General features: G+C 45.7%; 2 protein-coding genes across 4 annotated transcripts in view; one reads left to right on the top strand and one right to left on the bottom strand.

Annotated features, from left to right (window-relative positions):
* The window catches only part of LOC133343099 (leukocyte cell-derived chemotaxin-2-like), an 11,999-nt gene extending 10,534 nt beyond the window's left edge, over positions 1-1,465 (bottom strand). Inside the window, exon 1 of the mRNA XM_061552603.1 lies at positions 1,399-1,465. Coding sequence (XP_061408587.1) covers positions 1,399-1,465 — 67 coding nt within the window. The remainder of the gene's footprint in view (positions 1-1,398) is intronic.
* A 2,614-nt stretch (positions 1,466-4,079) lies between these two features.
* On the top strand, positions 4,080-14,753 carry LOC133342852 (putative beta-lactamase-like 1). Of its 3 annotated transcripts, none has more exons than XM_061552183.1 (3): positions 4,080-4,404; positions 6,202-6,343; positions 8,728-9,190. In XM_061552183.1, exons 1-3 carry the CDS (start codon positions 4,315-4,317, stop codon positions 8,787-8,789), a joined length of 294 nt encoding a protein of 97 aa, XP_061408167.1. In that variant the 5' UTR covers positions 4,080-4,314; the 3' UTR covers positions 8,790-9,190. The 3 variants fall into 3 exon arrangements, with proteins under 3 accessions (XP_061408167.1, XP_061408165.1, XP_061408166.1); XM_061552181.1 differs by lacking the exon at positions 4,080-4,404 and adding an exon at positions 14,689-14,753 and having other exon boundaries at positions 6,215-6,321; positions 8,728-8,959; XM_061552182.1 differs by lacking the exon at positions 4,080-4,404 and adding an exon at positions 10,469-11,041 and having other exon boundaries at positions 6,215-6,321; positions 8,728-8,959.
* Positions 14,754-14,872: the final 119 nt, after the last annotated feature.

The raw sequence follows: 14,872 nt of genomic DNA, 5'->3' as shown, positions 1-14,872 counted from the left end.
GTACACCAACGCTGTGTGCAAAAATCCCAGTGGGATGCAAGTTATTGGTCTTGGAACAATCGTGCCATTTCCATATTTCTATGGTGCTGGCCAGTCTTGCGTAGAGCCAATGTATCCATCCTGGAGGGGTTATGATAACGATGATGATGATGGTGGTGATCTAATAGTGGTGGTGATGGCGGTGATGCCAGGAGGCTCTTGAGTGGTAGGGTAGATGAGTTCGATTCCCACTCACGACCAATAACATGACGATTATCTGAATCAGGTTTTGGGCCTTTCCTCGGTCGGCTCAGCCTCAATTGCGTACCTGGTGTGGTGTAAACATCGCCATTGCTGGCCACCCACCCCCTAGTGTTCTGTGCCGGCTTCTTAGATGTTCGTTAACAGCACTTGCCCGAACAGTTGATTTAAGGCTATACAGAGGATCTTTGTCTTTGGAGGTTCGTGAAGGGCGCTACTGGACAGTCAGAGGCATTTGCACTCCAACAACAGCGGAGGGCAAGAGGAGCGATGCTCAAAATGATGAGTGGAGTGCCGAGCGGGTAAAAACACAGCAAGTTAACACAGTAGGGGGTACAGGTGGTGCATATGCCAGTCTCTCAGTCTACCCTTGGAACCTGGATCTGTTCCGTGACCTCCTAAGTGAGCCTTCGACACTCCACGTGGCCTCGGATGCACCTGGCCTGGCACAAGCGCCGTTGTGACGTCACCGCCGCTTAGTGGGCGAATTGCGTCTGTTCTTGTTGATGATTCGCAATCTGTTCAGATCATGAGTCGAGCATTCTGCAGCACACCAGCCGGCGACGATGCTACGGTATCTGTAACGATGTAGAAAGGGCGCGTGTGAAGGAGGGGCCTGGGTCGTGCAATAGTTCGCGCGCTGCGCTACAAACACGACGATGTGTTCGATTCCCTATCACAGCTAATACCAGTGACAAATATCTGAACTGGTCCTGAGCTTCTCCTAGGTAGACTCAGCCTCAAATGAGTACCTGGTGCGATGTATAAACAACCACTGGGGATACAAAGTGGCCGGGCGTGGTGCTGGCCACCGACCCTCTCGTGTGCCGTACCGGCCTTCATAGGTGCTCGCTTAACAGCACTTTTCCCCAACAACCTGTTAAGGCGACACGGAATATCTTTGTCTCTGTGTTTTTTTGGGGTGATTGTGGTGATGATTCAACCCCCAACTGGCATTCGAACTCCCAAACTTTGCCGATTGTAAAGTCGAGCATTCTGCAGCAGCAGCCAGGGCACAGCGGGGGTGGGGGGTGACGATGTAGCTGTAACGTTGTTGAAAGGATGCGTGCGAGGTGAGATGACTCGCGTGGCCGTGTGTGCGGTGGCGCTGGCACGGGACCTGCGTGGTAACGGGACCCTGCTGTGGACGGGCATCACGTGGGAGGCGCTGCTCTAGGAGCACGTGCTCGTGGTCGCTGCCCGGCACGCGGTACGACGACGCCATCACTTGGAAGACATCGTCTTTGGTGACAACAATAAACAACAACGATCAAACGACACCCGAGGCTGATATTGATCGTAGATACAACTTTGTGTGAACTCTGACTCAATATTAACACTGTTAAACACTTCAAGGGACTGTGCTTTGGCAGCAGTGTACAATCACACATCAACAGACTACCCAATCTATCATGAACACTGCTTCAACATAGCAAAGTGCCGGTGTTAGAGTACAGCAAATATGCCATTGAGTGGGGAAACAGCCACAGCTGTAAATTGATTACTATTATTCAGAGTACCACGTTATGACGATGCAGTGTGAATTACGACTGTGAGGAGTTATCTTGGATTTGTAGCTGGATTACTTAGGGGCCGGTAATAAATGACGTCACGCACCTGGGGGGGGGGGGGTCAGACATTTGTGACGAGTGTGACGAGGGGGGGGGGGGTGAGAAATGTGACGTCACATCAAAATGCGCAACTTTAAATTAACATAGACAACACGTTCTACTGAATTAAATAGACTTTTTAATAAACGTTTTCTCCTACAACATCAGAGTGCAGCGCCACATTAAATACGCACGACAATATCAATATATGAAAGCGATTTAAAGCATGTTTGATTTTTTTTTGGGGGGGGGGAGCTTTGTCACATCATATTTGAGGGGATGTCTGACTTTTTGTGACGTCGTGTGAAGAGGGGGGGGGGGGGTCAAAAATCGTCCAAAATCGCGTGACGTCATTTATGGACGGCCCCTTAACGCTATATATATTTACCTGCAGTCCGTGTGGCCCCCATACCCTGCGCTCCTCAGGCCACGCCCTGTTAGCACAACCTACAATTTGTGATTCTACACTGGCGGCAGTAGTGGGGCCTTCTCGAGATGGTGCCGAAGATGTGGGAACTCAGATTGTCTCCGAGCCCCGAACAGTTCAAGAAACTCTGCAAGACTATTTTTTTATTTTGAGCTTTTTCTTGAGCATTGTCCTCTCGATTTAAAGCTTTCGTGACTGCAGGGATTCATATTCTTGGTTCTTTCGGTAAAGTCACATAGAATGGAAATAATAAAATAATAAAAATAAAACATAATAAAATAATTCTCACGACGTTTCGGCCACAACGCAAGCAGCCGTCCTCAGGTGAGTATATAGTACGGTGTAGACTCGTGTGATGTAAGAGAATAAAGTTTAGCTGGAAGCATATTATATTTTTTGCCACATAGAATTGTAATGTATTACTTACTGTTAGTAGCTCAGCTTATTGGAGAGTATATTTAGTATACCGATGATACTATGTAGTTTATACTTTAGTTGTTTACGTGGTGTTTTAGTTACTGCAGCTACATACTATTAACATTCCTTCCCTTTATTAATGTTACTCCTATCCCCTCCCTTTGATACTGCTAATCCTGCATAATGCAGGGGCATAATGACTTTAAACCCCCCGCCAAACCTCCTACGCATTTCACAAATAGTACTAATCGCATATCTGCATTTCCCATAAATATGCTAAATTCCTCTTGATATGCAAATTATTTTGTCAAGGCACCCTTCCCCCCTCCATCCCAGCTTAAATAGTCGCTCCAAGCCTGGAGTTTGTCATTCAGACTCTGTCTTCTCGACAGACCTGTTCTTCACCTGAGGACGGCTGCTTGCGTTGTGGCCGAAACGTCGTGAGAATTATTTTATTATGTTTTCTTTTTATTATTTTATTATTTCCATTCTACGTGACTTTACCGAAAGAACCAAGAAGAACATTGTCCTCTCATTTTAATATTTTTTACGTGTGTCTTGATTTTGTAGGTAGGACTACGTCCGTTTAATTTCTACTGTAAAGTATTGCGATGCCCTATTCAGTGGGGGCGAGCTTTTACAACAAAAATACATGTGATAATTTATTTATTTTTAGCCTCAGGCAACAGCCTTAGATAGATAGTGATGAGAAATGTGAAGAATTTCTGCCAGGTTTAGTCCATTGCTTTCTTCTCCCTGGGTATTTTGGAGAACCAGCCCACTGCTTTACTTCTGTAGCCACAAGCTGATAATGTAGAAATTGCGATAATCTTGACCTCATCAAATGCTAATAACAGATTGGTTAAGACAGCTGCACATAATTTTCTTGTTATCCAAACGATCCGTAAATATCGTTGGACATGGAACACGTTTTTTTTTATTGCAACATGTTGCAATTAATTTCCCCCTTCAGGAGTACAATCTCTCTGGGACTTTTATCCGGTATTGCATGAAAGCTTTTTTATCTATAGAAATGCTGGAACAGTATGCAACGAGTGTTATCTACTAATATTTCCACTTTCCCAGCAGTGGTCAGGCATTGCAAGGCATATTATATCTGCACTCGAGGCTGGATTATACAGTAATGTCCATGTGGAAATACAGAATAGCAGTCGTGCATTCATTACATCCCGTTAAAAAATGACTGCATGTTTATGAGGAACAGTAGCTGTGGGGGGTTCTGTCTGAGCTGCGGACTAGCCTGCTGCAGTTGTTCATCCACCTGCTGGGCTCTGGCAACCCAAACAACAAACGATCAGATGTTAACCCGCGGTCGGCCCCGGAATGACCATCACCAGCGCGCCTCTGTGCCTCTTCCAGCTGCCACTCCAGCATCGCGGCCACATCCCTGCTGGCGCGCGTGCTCGCTGAGCGGGTTGCGGGAAGCAAGTACGAGGCGTGGCCGGAGCAGAATGTGCTGCTCCCGATGGGGATGAGAGACGCCAACTTTTCCCCGCTCGCCCACGTGGACGCGGGCGGGCGTCCTGAGCGGAGGGGCGCTACGCGGACGGGAGGGTCCCTCCGCTCTGCAGCCTGGGCTGGTACCGTCCCGCCGGACAGATGCTCTCGAGCGTCGCCGACTTGGCCAAGCTCAGCACCCCGTTGCTGGGCACGTCCCAAAACCCGGTCCTCACGAGGGACACCGTCAAGGTTGGCATAGTTGGCGCCATCGTCGGGGTTTTAGTTTTTTTAAACCAAATTTCCCGTTGCACCAAAAAAATAAAATGTGTCCGCCGACATAAAAAGAGGGAATGTAACCGCACCTTTGTGGCAAGTTCGGACAAGCGCGGCAGAGGCAGGTCACCATTGTGGAGACGCTGAAGGGAAGTGCTTCAGTCACGATCGTGTTTTTGCTGATCGGATTTCACTCCTTGACCTTTCTCACAACCGGTTTGTTCAAACTGCACGTGCCATGCGGTTGATTCACTGTCGCTGGGTCTCTGTACCCCGCATAAGCCACTTGGAGTATATAATAAATAGCCATTGCCTCTCTCTCCCATCGATCGAGGCGGCAGGGATGATGGAGAGCCAGTAGGCACTAACGCGTCGGGAGGGGCGAGTGTGTGGCTGACTCTGCTTCTGAAGGATCAGGAAGTTATCCTAACGATTTGCCTGAGATCACAGAGCTTCACTTTAATACATACGCATGTTTATTATTTTTGTATTATGTACAGGGCAGTCCAAAAGTAAAAACATGTAGGGTTATTATATTTATTTTAACAAATAACGTAGCGTATTTTTTAAACAAAAGTTCAAACTGACTTATATGAACATAAATGCATGCATACATTATTTTGAAATCTATTTAGGACTTTTTTTTAAATATTACAGCTGTAATATTTAAACATTCATCAATTGTGTTTTGTCTCAATTCATTCGCGGTTCTTGGTCGAATGTTTTAAATGGTGGACTTCGGATGACCCCACAGGAAGAAGAAAAATATCTATTAATAATGATAATAGATCAAATCTAAACTGAAAAAAAATAAACAATTACAATGGTTTAATGCAAGTGTTAAAATAATTGAAATAATCCTATGCGTCCTGACTTGTATGCCGACTCTGTATATCAGTAAGATTAACACACAGTTGTTCACGTACACCAGGGCTCGCACTGTCCGTCAAAGTGAAAAACAATCAGCGCTGGTGCTGTTCCCTATACATCAAGCGGCAACAACCAGAGAACACCTTGGGTGACGAACACTACGGATAGAGCAGTCTCGGCGCATGGTGGCTTGAGTCTTCAGTGACCCGTGTAATACAGCACTCACAGTGGCAAATTCCGTGCAGACATCAGATTATTGAGCTGGAAGGTCTTGAATTCCTGAGCTTTAATGTGATCTGCCACTAACACGAGCCACACATGCATACACTGATTTCAAGGAAAGCCCACAGAAGGAGACAATTGCTGCAGCAAACGTGTATTTATGACCTCTACGTTTTAAGTGTGCAATAACTGTGAAGGAAAACGTTGAATTATTGAAATCTTTGTTTAATTCCAGACAGACTCTGCTGTTTCGGCAGATGTTGTGGACCCCAGTGCAGGCGTGCCAAGCGGACTTCTTTGCGGCGAAGGCTGGCCTTCCCTGGGAGATGGGGGCCGTCCATTATGACGTCACGACGATTTTTGACCCCCCCCCCCCCCCCCCATCGTCACACGGCGTCACAACAAGTCAGACCGCCCCTCAGAAAGCTCTGCCACCATCCCCCAAAATAAAACATGCTTCAAATCGCTTTAAACTATTGCCATTGCAGTGCGTATTTAATGTGGCGCTGCACTCTGATGTTGTAGGAGAAAACATTTATTAAAAAGTATATTTAATTAAGTAAAACGTGTTGTCTATATTTATTTTAAGTTGCGCATTTTGATCTGACGTCACATATCTCAAACTCCCCCCCCCCCTTCGTCACACATCGTCACAAATGTCTGACCCCCCCCCCCCCCCAGGTGCGTGACGTCATTTATGGACGGCTCCTTGGGCGCCAGCTGGGATACACGATCCTCAGGAAGGACGGCGATATCGATGGCTATGCTGCCACCTTCTCAATCGTGCCGCAACTGGAGCTGGTATTCGTGTTGCTGATCGCAGGCGAGAGGCAGCAGGGACTGTGTTGTGGGTCGGAATCACGTCGAAGCTGTAATAGCACAGAGTTGACATTTGTTTTTATTATTCCCACGAAGCACTTCAGCGGGGTGTCCCTGTGACGCGCCACTGAACTTGTTATTACTTTGCCGATTTAGAACCTCAGTGTGGGGCTCGACCACTGTTATAAGTCAACAGTGGCTGTCATATGAAGAGCATCGTCTATGTCGTAAAGAAATGTAGAATTCCCACGACAGGGCTACGAACAGAAATTCGCACTACCCATTGCTCAATGGAGTATAGAGGCACGTTCATGTGTTGTCATACTATTTTAGGATGTGATGATCAGAAACCCTCTTCACTGAGGGGTGCCACAGTCGCGAGATATGAACTACCTCACCTGGTAGACAGAAGGTCGTGGGTTCGATCCCGACCTGACGTCTGTATATTTGATATTTGGAGTTTGCATGTCTCTCTCTCCATGGTTACGTGGATTTTTCTGTGGGTCCTCCGGTTTTTCCCTCCACATTTTGAATCAACATGAGTTTTTATTGTATTTAGCTGCTATAAATGTCCATGTCATAAGCCACTTCGTTGAGCTATGATTTGTGATAGGCAGGCCACTTCTGAATAAGAGCCATATAGTCGTTCATTCGTAATGCGGTCATGTGGATGGCCATCAGCCAACCAGTTATTTTGTGCGTTTGAATTGTACCCAGGAGTGCTAGGATAAAGCATTCACATTCTCTACTTGGCAAGGAGGTTCAAATCACCAGTTTTAGCCGCTGAGGTCGTGACAGGTTTCTGCTTTCCGTGCTCCGTGTGCTGTGCCTGTTCTGTTGTAATGTGCACTGATGTACTACTTTATTAAGGGAGATATTGTCACCTAAAATAAAGATTGATTTATGACTTGATTGATTGATCGATAATGTAATACTCTATTCAGACTTCCACTGCAATACCATGCAGTGGGATTGCACTGGGGCCAGCTTGTGACACAAGCAGAATTTTGCATGGCAGCACCTGATCTGACTCATCGAATATCCATAACACCATAAAGCTGCCCTTGGTAGGAACTAATCCAAGTGGGACCCAGGCCAGACCTCTTCAGCTCCCAAGCTGTAACGCGATGATGCCGCAGCGCTAGGGTTATGGCCACCTTACACCCTTCATTGTCAGGTCGTCTTTACAAAAATGAATCAGAGCTGGGCTCTCTGGCTATTCAAGTGATTGATGACTCTACCAATTATTGGGTTCGATTACTTGACTCGTCAGATAACACAGAAACACAGATGGGGTAAACAAGTCTCACTGCTGTGCCCACGTGTGCCGCTGGATGGGTGGTGATGGGCGGGGCTTGGTGACATCATCCGCATCATTGCATCACGCTGTGCTTAACTTGCAGGGGGGTTTCCTGCCTTCAGCCATCAGTTTTAAAAGGAGGCCAAATAACTGACCAAAGACAAAGTACAGTACAGGCAAACCTCTTACAGCGGTGCCTCTTACTGTATAACGCCATTTCGTTATCACACTCTTTGTCTTGGAGGAAAATTCCTGCATGGATCAGCCCAGTGCCTACCTTATTACAGACCAATTCAGACCTTAGTGGTCACCCCGTGCCCATATAAATCTCAGCGTTCATCCTACAAAGTCCCATCGCAAGGGAGAAACACAAACAAATTGCCCTCATTGAAACGCTGCACGCCATATGGATAACCGATGATCGACCGCAATTGATGTTTGATGTACTCGGTGGAAGGGCGAATCCCAGGGGTAGAGTTCAGGAATGGAACCGCAGAACGTTTCAATTATTTAACAAAACAATGACGAAAGACAGGCCAACAATATAATGTATTCTGTGTGTGTGTTATGTATATATTCTATGTGTGTTATGTATATATTTTGTAGTGATTATGAATTTCCCCTGCTTCTTGTGGGGTTGGGCATTGGCTTGTTTATGTTCGGAATTGCGTAGCTAATGGGAGTGTTCATTCGCTTGCACCTATCGGCACTCATTTGCTCCAACTGCAACTGTTAATGTTGATGCCTCGATTAATAATTATCAAACATTATTTCTTATTAAGCATTAAGATGTGTATAGAATACACAATGATGGGCGGTTACCAGAGAAAATGCTGAGCATATTCTTAAAATTAAATTGTAATATGCCCTCTTTAATTACAATTGGTGTGGAAAATAACGGATCAAATGATCAATGATAACGATATCGTAATCAATGACACATAATAATCAAAGACACAAATAACCTTTTGTGCATTAACAAAATACGGGCGGCTTTGAGACAATTTTCCTCATTACTGCGTAACCTTGTTGTTCAACCCGCGCGTTATTGGTCATCTTGCGTGGTCGGGGCTGTCTGACCCTCTCAGGCAGACCTCACAGCGGCTGTGTATGCCCAGCTGCTGCCGACCTTCGACCACGTGCTGCGTGAGGTCCCCAGGACTGCCTGGCCGGCTCCTGCGCTACCTCAGCTACTACGCCTACTCCAACGTGACCTTCTACCACATCACCACGAAACCGGAGCAGGACATGATGGAAAACGGCCGCCGGAGTTTCAAGGAGCAGACGCAGACGCGACAACACCGCTTGAAGAAACGCCGAGTAAGTTTCTGACGCGAAGACAAAGGGATAAGGGAAGTCAGGGACAGCAGAAGCAAAATATCAGTGAACTGCCAACAGCAGATAACCCGGAGAGCCTGCTACAGTCAGAGCGGCAGCCAAAAGGCCCCAAAAAACATTGTTTTTGCGATTGTTTGGTCCTAGCATTGAAGTGAAGCTTCTGGAAAAATTCTGCACTTTTCACCTGAGCTACCTTGGCCTACACGTTTTCCTGGCCGAGTTTTTGAGCCCATTTCCCTGCTCTGTGGAGCAGCACTTGAGCCAGGGCCACCCGATCCCACTGGAGCAACAGGACCAACAGATTGTGAACTTCCATCACCCAGACTCAGGTGCACTCTGTCCAGGATTTGACATTCCGGGACTTAACATTTACAATGTCAGGCGTCTAAAGAGCTAGCCTATGTACTGATCATGGCAATGTAACTTTGCTAAATATCTGGTTGTAATTACAGAGCCATGATTAGCACCTCAGATTAGCACGGTTGGCTACGTACGGTGTGAAAAAAGTTCAACATACATACTGAGATAAAAGTAAAAAATCTGTTTGGTCACTATAAAATGGACATTTTGTTCATGGAAGTACACGTTGCAGATGTTGTGGCCCCCAGTAGTAATTAAGTCAGTTTCACATGCCCCTTTCCCATTCTAAATTGTATGTCCCATTGGCACCGTGGATACAACAATATCTATGTATCAAATGATTGAATTGAGGAAGCAGCAATGTTCGTTTTCGATTGAAATATGCAACACGTCACCGACTCCATCCAATCAAGACTCGACCATGAAAACAATGCGCAAATCGCGGCACACGACCATCGGAGTTGCTCTTAAAGAGAAACGACTCCATTCTGAAAACTGTGCAAGCTACTAAACATATCCAAATACATTGCATTTAATCAACCCATTTTTGTATCATGCTGATTAACAGAAAACTCATGATAGCAAAATACTCTTTGTTTTTTTTCGGTAAAGTCACGTAGGTAAAAAAGTTAAAATAAGTGAAAACAACTAAATTAAATCACGACGTTTCGGGCGCAACACAAGCGTCCTTCTTCAGGTGGGGACAACGTAGCGAAAGCACAACCGCTTTTTATCTACGTGACTTTACCGAAAAAAACCAAAGAGTATGAATCCTTGCAGTCACGAAAACTTCAAATCTAGAAAAAAGAAATACGTGTTCTTATCTGTAAATTTACACTTCCTTCATGCATGAGTACTAGTGCTGGAAAACAACGAAATTGAGATCGTAACGTCGTAATTTGGTTGTTAACATTTCCCCCTAACGACTCTTTTATCTTGCCGCGCCTCCGACTATCACGGTTCGCTACGAGTGGTGCAAAAGACGTTCAAAATACAGTACATACATTGTCAACGTCTTCATTGCTGACATTTCAGTGACAGCTGCCAAACTACACGAAGGCTTCCCTAAAACACGAACCCATGAGAAGATTTTTTACAAAAAGTATTGTACAACCGCCCCCCCCCCCACAGCACGAGTGTTGAGCGGGTGACCGCCGTGACCCCGCGGGCTGCGGGCCTACACGGTGACCCGCAGAGGGCAGCACATCCACTACTGTTCTGTGGTTCTATTCCATGTACGGGCTCCCAGCCTTCACTGACCCACGTGGTAACTTGTAGTCGAACAACCCCCATGGCGTTGAGAATCCCTCATCCAGCAGTGGATTGACGAAGATGCATTATTGCGCCGTGTGTGTATGATTGTCGAAGAATGAGCATTGGTTTTTTGACAAGAAGATTCTTAAGTAAGGGGCCGTCCATAAATTACGTCACGCTATTTTGAACGATTTTTTGACCCCCCCCCTTCGTCACACGGCGTCACAAAAATCAGACCCCCCTCAAATATGACGTCACAAAGCTCTGCCCCCCCCCCCCCAAAATAAAACATGCTTTAAATCGCTTTAAACTATTGTCATTGTAGTGCGTATTTAATGTGGCGCTGCACTCTGATGTTGTAGGAGAAAACATTTATTAAAAAGTATATTTAATTAAGTAGAACGTGTTGTCTATATTTATTTAAAGTTGCGCATTTTGATGTGACGTCACATTTCTAACCCCCCCCTCCCTCGTCACACATCGTAACAAATGTCTGACCCCCTTCCCCCCCTAGGTGCGTGACTGGAACAACTCCCTTGCGAGGGAGACCTATTGACGTTACGCGGATCTTTACCGATATTAAATCTCGATTTGAAGTTTTCGTGACTGCAGGGATCCAGACTGTTTTGCCCACTTCAGCAATTGTTTCTTGCTGTGGTTGTCCCACCTGATGACGGACGCTTGTGTTGCGCCCGAAACGTCGTGATTTAATTTATTTTATTTTATACCCACGTTACTTTACCGAAAGAACCAAAGAGTATTTACCGATATTTTCCAGCAAAACCACACAATGGAATTACAACTCTTTTTTTTCCACTGTACAATCCGAGCCGTGCTGGGGTTTGTGCCGAGCCAGAAGCCGAGCCGTGCCACACGACCGACGTCGCGTGCCCAGTGAGCGAGTCGAGGCACATGCCGATGACGCAGCGATGTCCTCACGGTGTACTTACTGACGTCACACAATGAAGGTGTCTTTAGCTCCGCCCCCGGCACTGTTTGGCCCCAAACCAGACTGAGATGACCTTTGAGGCCAGTGTATCACGGGTTGGCTCTAGTTAAATACCAATTGCGTGCTATTTTGTGGAAATGCTCCTCTGAAGCACTGCCAGAACAAAGTGAATAGTTCCCCCCCCCCGTTCCCCCTTGACGAAGACCGACACCACATCACTGACTCGCAACTGAGCTCTGAACTTAGGCTCTGTAACAATGTGGTCACATTTATATCGCTAAGACTTCCACCACCCAAAACAGAGCCAAACAAATTAAATTGTTACACGTGCGAGCCTTTAACGCACAACTTATTCTTGTTTCGGCTCACTGGCTAGTTGAACAATGATCACATCCAAGTTTATCAATTAGATAAGACTGGTGTAAGCCGTGGCCAACAGTTGAACTCTGTTCATTGGGTTTAGAGCACAGTGCACTAACCATTGTATAACCGCTGCCCCACCCTCCAACAAACAATGCAATAAATAATAACAACATTGAGTGTTTTATATAGGTCATTTATACGACTACACACATGTACCACAACGCTGCGCGGTCCACAAAACACGGTGGCGCAGATAGATGAAGATGTTTTCAGGCAATTAATGATGGGTTCGTCCATACGAGAGGAAACCAGAGCACCCACAGAGGGGGTGGGCTAGGGCGGGGGTGCAACGCTACCCCGTACCGATGGGACAGATGGAGATTAATCCTCTTGCCGTATCGCCTCCTCCTGGCGCACCAGGGTATAGCACCGCCTCAATGCCCACGGGTAGCAGGGAGTTTCGCAACATCTTGTGTGTGTGTGACCCACAGACCCTTGCTGCTGCCTCCACTGTGCCTGAAAATAGGCAGCCACTTGCACAGCGCAGCCACCACTACCGCAGTGGCTCCCAACAAACACCACGATGTAGTAGGCAAAGTGGCTGGCATATTGGGCACACGCCGTGTGTAAAGGTGTATGCTCGCATGTCGGTGATAGCACCGCGTTATAACTTTGTAGAGCCCTTGATCCTTTCTGTACGTCCCTTACAAGAAGTGCGTAAAATCGACTCGGCTTTATTTTTCAAGCTTGCTATTTTTTCACGTATCAAGGGGTGCATGTCCTTAAGCCGTTGCTAGGTACAGAACTGCAGCAGCTCAAATGTCCAATCTGAGCACTAAAGGATCTTAACCGGAGGTCAAAGTCCACCGCGCAACGCTTCAAAACGAGGGTAAAAGTATTTACAGTAGTAGCTCGGTTTATTTAAAAGTTGGGGCGATTAATGCATTTGGTAGATAATGGTGCAGTAAAGTTGGGACAGTGCGTGTGTTGCGGGTTTGCCTAGCCGAAAATAACTTGGGTTGCAAAGGAGCTTGGCTATATACGACGGGCAGTCGGTACAAGGTTGAATTGGAAAAACGATGCCAATGAACGAATCAAGAACAGCCAGGCAGGCGTTGGTGGCTACATGCGTGGCCTGCAAGCCAGCACGGTGGATGCAGCAGTGGAGGATTGGTGGCTCACACAAAACGTTATTTTTTCGGTCGTCAGGATGTCGTAACCCTGGCTTGCCAGGAGATGATACACCAACGTGCATTCTAATATAACCTGTCCCTATATACGGGATATAGTGTGTCCTCGTCACGCAGTGGTTTTCTCTGGGTGCTCCGGTTTCCTTCAACATGTTAAACAATTATTAATTGCCTGAAAACATTTTAATATATAGGGCTTGAGTAATTGTGGGGGTCGGCTCACCAATTGACCACTGCCTTCCAGCTCGTGAGTGGTTCCTCTGCGATTATGAGAGGTGCAATTTGCAGGAACAATGACGCTTTATGTGAAACTACTAAATGTGATTCTAACGCGCTGGACGGTCAACAGCCGGTGCAACACTGACTACATACCACTGACTACACACCACTGACTACACGCCACTGACTACACGCCACTGATTAGTACGTTTCTCAGCTCCGCTCCCCGATGGGAGCTGACGGGGCTGCTGCTTTCTTGCAACTCTCTCACGGTCCCACTGCTACCTTAACCTACTCAAGATCAAGCTCATATATTGAAAACAATTTTCAAATAATGACTGTACACTTCGGGTGCAGTGACCTAGGGATGTGTAATAGTGAATGTGCAATAGGCGGATTAATTTATAATACTGTAACAGGGTTTTCCCTCTTTTTTTCTGGCGACAAAACTGAAACCTTTTGCAAGGAATCATGTTTACATTAACCACAATACTTGCAGTCAAAATGCAAACAAAAAACACACTGATAATTTATGCATTGTCCTTGAAACTGATTGGTCCACACCAGAGACAGCTTTCCTTGAGCCTAGTCTCATACAGTGTTCGACCAGATGACGCCAAAAGGCGCACAGTTCAAAGACAATAAATAACACTGGTCAACACACTTTTTCTGGCATGAGGTATTCCAACGATTGTAAGGTAATTTTGGGGTGCTGATTCCAAATCTGGCATCAGTTTTTGTCTATCACATCAGGTTTTTGAGATATCCAATATTGCATTTTCAATAAAAACTGCAAAAGAAAAATATTAAATAAATGTGGATATCTACATAAAATTATATTATAAACACACTATCCTAAAAATACAGCACCATATATTAACACTAAAGCAGTCACTGACTCGCAACAACTTGCAATCATAAGTGACAGAGTTAATTTCGGGTAAAATCAATGAAAATGGGGTATGCCGATAGCATAAAAATGAGATGTGATAGATCAAATCTGAGATCAGATTTGGAATCAGCACCCTGAAATTAGTCTAAAACAGCTGCAAAAGTCCAGGCCAGAAAAAAATGTTTTTTTTTATTGTTGACCAGTGTAATCATAGTGTTGTTTCATGTTTGCAGTTTGACTGAAAGTATTGTGGTTAATGTAAACATTATTCCTTGCAAAAGGTTTCAGTTTTGTCGCCAGAAAAAAGGGATAAAAACCCCTATTATTATATTTTAGTACCGGCAAAGGAGGCCTCATGATATAGATTCATTTTAATTTTGTGTGTAATTTTTTTTAAATTGAAAACATGATACGAGTAGAACGTATAATACCGGCAGAGTACTAGACACGCCTCAAGGTGTGTGTGTGTTTTTTTTCAATGTAGACCCGAACCATGCTTCGCAAAACTCGTTGGTAAAAGTCCGCATCAAAACGACATCAACTTCAAAAGTGGACGTTACAACGCGGTGTCGTGAGGTGACGAGGTACGTAGAGGGCCGTCCATAAATGACGTCACGCGATTTTGGACGATTTTTGACCCCCCCCCCCCCCCGTCGTCACGCGGCGTC

Source organism: Lethenteron reissneri, chromosome 16 (assembly GCF_015708825.2).
Source record: "Lethenteron reissneri isolate LAM-NWPU_2019-01 chromosome 16, ASM1570882v1, whole genome shotgun sequence".
NCBI classification, from domain to species: Eukaryota; Metazoa; Chordata; class Hyperoartia; order Petromyzontiformes; family Petromyzontidae; genus Lethenteron; species Lethenteron reissneri.
Note: the sequence above shows the minus strand (reverse complement) of the source record. Positions and strands in the feature narration are given on the sequence as shown.

Excerpts from the sequence above, each read along its gene's own strand:
- LOC133342852 (XM_061552181.1), top strand. The coding sequence starts at position 6,218 with ATGGACGGCTCCTTGGGCGCCAGCTGGGATACACGATCCTCAGGAAGG. Across the intron at positions 6,322-8,727 it reads TCGTGCCGCAACTGGAGCTG|GCAGACCTCACAGCGGCTGT; the intron begins GTATTCGTGTTG and ends TGACCCTCTCAG. Across the intron at positions 8,960-14,688 it reads ACCGCTTGAAGAAACGCCGA|ACCCGAACCATGCTTCGCAA; the intron begins GTAAGTTTCTGA and ends TTTTCAATGTAG.